Here is a 7,309-nt window from a genome sequence, read left to right on the forward strand (position 1 = left end):
TCAATGTGTACAACGAGACTTCATTGCACTTTGGTCAATACAAAAGAGGAAAATACTCGAAACTCGAAAGGCAAAAAATAATGTATTTCAAAGGAACTACATTGGCAAAAGAGACAAGACAAGAATGAGTTCATGGCAAAGAATTAGAACAAAGAGTATTATCGATAATGAGAAACAACTTTTACCTTAAAAAGTCTCCATCAACCATGGAAAAGCGAAGTTCTCGATCCCATGCCTGAAGCATTATAGAAAACATACGGTATTAATCATATAACAGAAAGTTCACTATTCACAACTAATCTATCAAATCAAATATGTGATTCATGTCCACTACAAATGAAAACTATATATTGTTATGACATGGATCATAGTGAAAATTATCAGCAGAGCTTGTCATATCATTTGTCATTTATTTTGTTAGCCATGTAAGCATTTTTCATTAAGAAAGGCATAATTAGTTAATATAAGTTTATTTTTGTGAATTTCAAAATTTTATAGGTATTGATTTTATTTGATAATGCGTCTAATATTGTATTTTCGCAATTAAAAAGTAATTGAATGACTTCTCGTTGATTTGTTGTTTAGGGAACTGAGGCAACTCAGAGCATTGTTGCAGACGAGTATATGGGGGTATATGAAGAACAATATATAGTGCGTTGGAGAGATTTAACTTTTTCAAATATATGTCACCTAAAGCTCCTCATTTTAGATGGCGTGAAGGCTCCAATTCTTAGCTATATTCCTCGTTCATTGAGAGTTTTGAGTTGGATAGAGTGTCCAATGGAAACTCTGCCCTTTATGGATCCATACTATGAGCTTGTTGAAATTAATCTGTCTTATAGCTACTGCATTGTACCATTATGGCATGGAAAAAAGGTATACATTTTGGTCCAGAGCTCTATTAAATTTTACTGCATTGATTATTGTTTGCAAGGATAATAATGGTGTGATGTTTGTTTCTTTTGTTCAGTTTCTGAAAAAGCTGAAATACTTATATCTGTCTAAATGCTCTCGGCTGAAACGAATTCCAGATCTTTCTGAAGCTCCCAGTCTCGAAATACTTGACGCTACATTTTGTCAAGAACTGAGTGATTTTACCATGTATCTCACACGTAACAAGAGCCTTGTTAAACTTATTTTACGTTATTGCTTAAGTCTTGAAACTCTTGGGAGTAAATTGGAGATGAGTTCCCTCAAGGAACTAGATCTTGGTTTCTGCAGAAGTATGAGGAAACTTGCAGAATTTGGAGAATGCATGAAAAATTTATCAGTTCTTTCTTTGTCGGAAACAGCCATAGAAGAACTACCCACAACGGTTGGCTGTTTAGTTGGCCTAAAGGAGTTGCACTTAGACGGTTGCGAAAGGCTTACTTGCCTTCCAGACAGCATTCAAAAGTTAAAATCCCTCACCCTTTTGGATCTTTCTGGCTGCCCATATGTCCTTCAGTCTTTGCATTCTCTGTCTAGTCTGACCTCATTGGACACTCTGAAATTATCGGGTGTTTTCTCACATTTCAAGAGTCATGGTCTTACAATCTTGCCAACTTAGTCTCCTTGATGGATTTGGACTTATCAGAAAACAATTTTGTAAGGGTTCCAATAAATATCCATGAATTCCCCAGGCTTAGACGTCTGAATCTAAACCGCTGCTGCCGTAATCTGAAGGTTTTACCAGAACTTCCATTAAGTATAAGAGAGCTAAATGCACGACATTCTACATGACTGGATACAAAACATTCGAATGTGATATCAAAGGTGTGTTGTGGCTTTGCAGCATCAACTAACCATGATTCTGATGGGATCTTACAAATGTGGGTTGCACTGAAGCAAATAAAGATATTTGGGTTGACCATAGGGGAGGAAATTCCATTGTGGTTTGCCCATCAAGAAGAGGGTAATGGAGTATCAGTCACATTGCCACATAATGAAACCATGGCTCTTGCTCTCTGTTTCCGGTTACGCCTGAAGCGTAGTCTTTGTTATTGCGTACGTTTTTTGGTGATTTGCAACGGTAAGGAAATCAATAAAAAGTGTTCATATAGGAAGCAAAACATTGAAAAATCTGAGCATTTCATCCTTTGCTTGACCAGTGACTGTTTTGTTGACCAATTTTGCCAACACTATCGCTTTGAACTGGTATTTGGTAGTTACACTGAAATGGAAGTACAGAATTCTGGGGCTCGGTGGGTGTGCAAGCAAGACATCCAAGATTTGAAGAAAAGTGGAACAGGATCCTCAAAAAGGAAAGCAACTTTTGATCTGGACTTTTGAAGGCTGTGTTTATTATGTTCATGTGTAATGGATTTTCCACGTTTTTGGTTTTGAATGTTTTTTGAAAAAATGTTTAAATTGAGTTTCATGGTGTTAAATAATTTTGACAAAAAAGAACATGTAAAAGAAACAAAAACAAAGGAGCAAACCCTCACATTTATTGCTCAAAATTGCAAGCAAAAGTGAGTTTACTTATTACTTACTCTTAGAAAAGTGTACAGGGTTAAATACTGTAACAATGTAGAATCGTGGAACTATAAATAAAGCAATACTGTGTGATCATGTTATTCAAACCAATTTATGTCCAACTGTCTTAGTTTTGTAAGCCACTTATGTGTATCTTGATATATACATGGTTTAGATGGTGTTTCCAAATCACCATCATCTACATTATCAACTCTCTTACCCTTCTCAACAAGGCTATCGTCATGTCGGCTTCGATGTTGTCTCACCTTCAGGGACAGAAGCCGAGAAACCTCGTGAAGTCCACCCCATTTTTCCAGTGCACGAGCAATATCGTACCGACCTGCAGCAAATTCCATAAATAACTCATTTTTCAGGGTTGTGTCGATTTTCACCTTTGATATGATGTTTTTGTGGATCCCATACTCAATACCAATAGTGAAAGTCAACACATGATGAGTTTATGTGATATTTCCACATGTTTTTCTTCTTCATTAGAGTTGAAGGAATGCATGTAAATATATAGTTTATTGTAAGCAGCGAAATCAAAGTCTGAGAGCAGGATATCTCAAACCTACCTGCACGTTCAAATGACTTTCTGCTTGGCATAAATGAAGGATCCATTCCCCAATTCCTTTGAAATCGACTTATCTGCGTGAACAAATGAGTTTCATTATGATCTAAGATGCAAAAAATAATGTACTGCATATGAATCAATGACTACTAAAACATCTTTTAGGGACTTATTTGCATAGAATAAGGAAGGAAATGAAGATTTTGCAACCCACCTCATCCTGCAAATTTTCAAGTTTGTCCCAGTAACCCTTTGGTTTTCGTTGTTTGTAAGCCAAGGAAAGATTCATGATGGTTGCAATCTTTCTGAATCCACCCATGCGAGTGATAGCCTTCTCAATATCAACTCTTCCGTGTAAACGAAGATGCTTCCTCATTGGCATAAGCCCTTCTTGTCCATGTGCTGCAATGAACTTCACAAGTTCGGATTTCAGTATTTCGATATCCCTTTGTAAGCCTGGAACTTTCGGCCTTTGCTGACATGAACTTTGAACATTGTCTTCGTCCTTTTCAAAACCAGACGAAGCAATTTGTTGCCCTGAATTTGTATTCTTCCCACTAGCTTCTGAAGTTTTCAATCCATTTCTGTTCTCAACATAGTCTCTTATTGCTGACAAATTGGATGGCAGATCTTCAAAAATGACCTGAAATGAAATAAGCAAAAGAACAAAAAACTGTTCAGCAATTAAAACAATTACTATATCAATATACTTTTGTTGCTTGGAGATCAATTTTGGATTGTATGGTTGAACCATTTAATAGACAAACCTCCTCCATGATAGCCTCCGAAAGGAAAGTATCTTTGTGCATTTTTATATCCACAGAGTACTTCAGCAGTGTGTGATGATTTCCTAGTTGTTCAAAAATCCATTTTCCTTGGAACGAATCAAAATCCCCTTCAACCTGTTCAAAACTTATCTCTTGCTCTGAATTTTCACACAAATCTAATACGACTCGAGCATGAAGCACCATATAAAGAAGGCCTTTACACCCTTCCTGCATGTCAATTAAACTATTTAAGTTACATCAATCCTGTAGTGTTTAAACAAAACATAATTCATGCCTAAACTTGTTTAAGAGAAGGCTAAACATGATTCCATACCTGAAGGATGCGGATTTTATTGTTATCTCGCGATAAAATCATACTGATTCCTAAATTTGGAATGATCCTGCAACAATTACATTGCATCAATTTGATTGAGTATAGCAATTCATCTAGAAAATTTTCAATATGTGGTTTTCGGTACATGAAAAAGAATAGATGACTCACTCAGGTAGTTTCTCATAGGCAGTCAGAACATTCCATACTTCACAAACAGGAGCTTTAACCGTAATGCTTGCAATAACACAGCGATGGACGCCTCCATTTTCCTTCGCATCAAAACACTTTATTAGTTACTTGAAGCACAAGTCATTGTTTTATAATAACTTCATAAAGATTGGTTACCAGAAGGCCATCGAATCTGCGGAGATGAACTTCGTCCACCATGCTAGGCCTATCGAGCCTGCAAACTTTTCCAAATATGCCCCAGTTTCCGACCACCTCATTGGAAGATACAGGCGAGGAAGGAGAAATTGCGCTGGTGAATACTTCTTTGTTGTTTGCCGGTGACAACCTATCACCTTCATGCAAAGTACCATTTATCTTTTTTATGAATGAACCAATAGCCATAGAAGTTTCTGGGAGTGAAAGCTTCTGACTCTGCATAAAATCCCTTTCAGCTCTGTAAGCCAAAGCTCGAAGGTTCACAGGAAGATCGGATCTGATAATCCTTTCCAATAAAATAGCTGGGGAATTGAATCTTGGTATCACACTAACTTCATAAGATAGAATAGAAGTTGATGACCTGCATAAACCAGAAATACCACTCTCTATTACACAGGAAAGTTCAATATGTACAAGGATACTTCATTGCATTTTGATCAATACCAAAGGGGGAAATACTCGAAACTTGAAAGTCGAAACATTATATATTTCACAGGAACTACATTGGCAAAATGAAATGAGATAAATACACATAATACACTATGTATATGCATGCACTTACATGAGGCAAGAGTACCATGAGTTCATGGCAAAGAATTAGAATAAAAAGAATTATTGACATTGAGAAACAATTTTTACCTTGTTCCAGATTTTACAGACCATTTTCCATCAAACTTCTTAAAGTCTCCATCAACCATGGAAAAGCGAAGTTCTCGATCCCATGCCTGAAGCATCGTAGAAATCACTACGGTATTAATAATCTAACAGAAAGTTCGCTATTGACAACTAATCTATCAAATCAAATATGTGATTCATGTCCCCTGTAAATGAAAACTATATGTTCTTGTGACATGGATCATAGTGAAAAATTATTCAACTCCACTCCAACACAAGAACTCACTACAATGTATTTGGATACAATAATTGAACAGTGACAGAGGGAGTACTTATTACTTACTATAGTATATGATGTGAGCTGAATTGAATCAAATAACCAATTAATAACAAGAATTGGTAACAGATTCTTACTGAACGGATAAATTCTTGAAGATCCAAGACAACACGTGCTTCAATATGCCAATACATTGCTCTTTGGAACCCCCTTTGCTCTAACCATATCCTCCCAGGATATGGACATGGAATTCTCCCACTAAAAACAGCACCAACAAAATCAACACATAATGAATAAGAAAAAGGGATTCAATATGCATGCTTGAAATTAACATTACCTGCAGACAAGGTTGGGTATGAAATCAGCAAGATGCTCATAATCGGTGAGAACATTCCAAAGGGATTCAGTGTCAGCATTGACAAAGATTTCAGCTTTTATTGTGCGTTCCCTCCATGAAACCACGTGCACCTCACACTGAACCTCACACTCACGCTCTCCATTACGACCCTTTTCATCTTCTTCCCCAAAGTTTCCATCTTTGCCATTGTTGCCATCATAACCGTTGAAATGGCAACTGGGTATTCTCCACTGTGGTCCCCTTCCATGAATAACAGATGAGAAAAGTGAAACAGTGGCTTTAGAATTAGAGTGACCAGTGAAGAGGGTTCTAATTATGTTTCTAGTGTTCTTCGTTAATGGTGATTTGGGGAGGAAGTGAGGTGAAAGGTTGGTGCTTGAAGAAGCACTGTAAGAGCTGAACATCAGAACAGAACAGGAGAGTGTGGTTTCTGTGAGACACTGAGTTTGGAGATTGTTTTGTTTTGTTTTTTTGTTTTTTATTTATTTAATATAATTATTACATGGCAGCATTAACAGTTACTAGTTGCATTGAAGAATTGTAGCCACGAGTTTTTCAAAGGAAGGGGCTTTCATGAACCTGTGGTTGTAACTTCTAACAGCATACATGCTGCCATGGCTACTTTCGTCATTTTATCTGATTTTTTAGTCCATTGCTGATTGCTTTCTAGCAATCTAGCATGTAGCATGTAGGTGTGTGAACATTTTAGATTAAGGTATCCAATAATAAAATTTTATTAACTCTATTAAAAAAATAGATAAATGTACACATGAAAATTTATACAATGGAGAGTTAAGTGTACACATGAATTTTACACTCTGTCTATCATTCTGTTAATAAAAATATTTTGTCGTTAATAAAATTGTACAAATGTTACATTTTCTTCCATCCTAATACTATATAATGAATAATATGAGTATTTAGTAATTAAGTGAATATTTAATTAATATATTTAAATTAAAATTGAGATTAAAATCGTTTTATTTTCATCCTCTCTTCCTCTTTCCATGACCAGACTTTGAAGAAATTGTAAAACCCTAATAAAAAAGAATAGTCTTACTCTAAACTTTATTTTTAAACAATTACCATAAGTAATAACTAGGCATGAATTCTCAATCCTAAGCAAATATGTTGTATTATTTTTGTAATGCACTTTAGTTCTTCATTAATTTAAATAATTATGGATAGTAATTTTTTCGCATACATTTTTATCATTAACAATGCTAGGAAATTAAAAACATATCAGCCAAAAATTAGTTAAAATATATCTGAACTCCGTGAAGAATCGGATTTTGATTTGTGCTCCGTGATCCCAAGAGCAGTTAGAGGTATCCGCATATCGGATCGGATCGGATATGGCCAAAAATTCAATTCGATCCACACAATTTTCGTCGGATCGGATCGGATATGATATCCGCGCTTTTTAGTGCCAGATCCGATCCGATCCACAAATGTTCGGATCGGATATCGGATATCGGATATCGGATATATCCGCATAATTAAACCTTCTCTTTTTAATCATATTTCTATGTAAAAAAATTCAATA

The 7,309-nt window shown here is 35.8% G+C and overlaps 1 protein-coding gene and 1 pseudogene across 1 annotated transcript; one reads left to right on the forward strand and one right to left on the reverse strand.

Moving 5' to 3' along the window:
* Nucleotides 1-624: 624 nt before the first annotated feature.
* Nucleotides 625-2,516, forward strand: LOC127741285 (disease resistance protein RUN1-like; annotated as a pseudogene).
* A 16-nt stretch (nucleotides 2,517-2,532) lies between these two features.
* LOC107463206 (uncharacterized) lies at nucleotides 2,533-6,231 on the reverse strand. Its single transcript, XM_052252854.1, has 10 exons — nucleotides 5,743-6,231; nucleotides 5,543-5,663; nucleotides 5,153-5,238; nucleotides 4,475-4,874; nucleotides 4,298-4,398; nucleotides 4,130-4,196; nucleotides 3,796-4,023; nucleotides 3,243-3,671; nucleotides 3,033-3,105; nucleotides 2,533-2,797 (listed from the first exon to the last, which is right to left on the reverse strand). The coding sequence occupies exons 1-10, from the start codon at nucleotides 6,165-6,167 to the stop codon at nucleotides 2,556-2,558; spliced, it is 2,172 nt and encodes a 723-aa protein (XP_052108814.1). The 5' UTR covers nucleotides 6,168-6,231; the 3' UTR covers nucleotides 2,533-2,555.
* Between the last annotated feature and the right edge of the window lie 1,078 nt (nucleotides 6,232-7,309).

This window comes from Arachis duranensis, chromosome 8 (genome assembly GCF_000817695.3).
Source record: "Arachis duranensis cultivar V14167 chromosome 8, aradu.V14167.gnm2.J7QH, whole genome shotgun sequence".
Taxonomy (NCBI): domain Eukaryota; kingdom Viridiplantae; phylum Streptophyta; class Magnoliopsida; order Fabales; family Fabaceae; genus Arachis; species Arachis duranensis.

Excerpts from the sequence above, each read along its gene's own strand:
- LOC107463206 (XM_052252854.1), bottom strand. The coding sequence starts at position 6,167 with ATGTTCAGCTCTTACAGTGCTTCTTCAAGCACCAACCTTTCACCTCAC. Across the intron at positions 3,672-3,795 it reads CGGAGGCTATCATGGAGGAG|GTCATTTTTGAAGATCTGCC; the intron begins GTTTGTCTATTA and ends ATTTCATTTCAG. Across the intron at positions 3,106-3,242 it reads TTGAAAATTTGCAGGATGAG|ATAAGTCGATTTCAAAGGAA; the intron begins GTGGGTTGCAAA and ends TTGTTCACGCAG.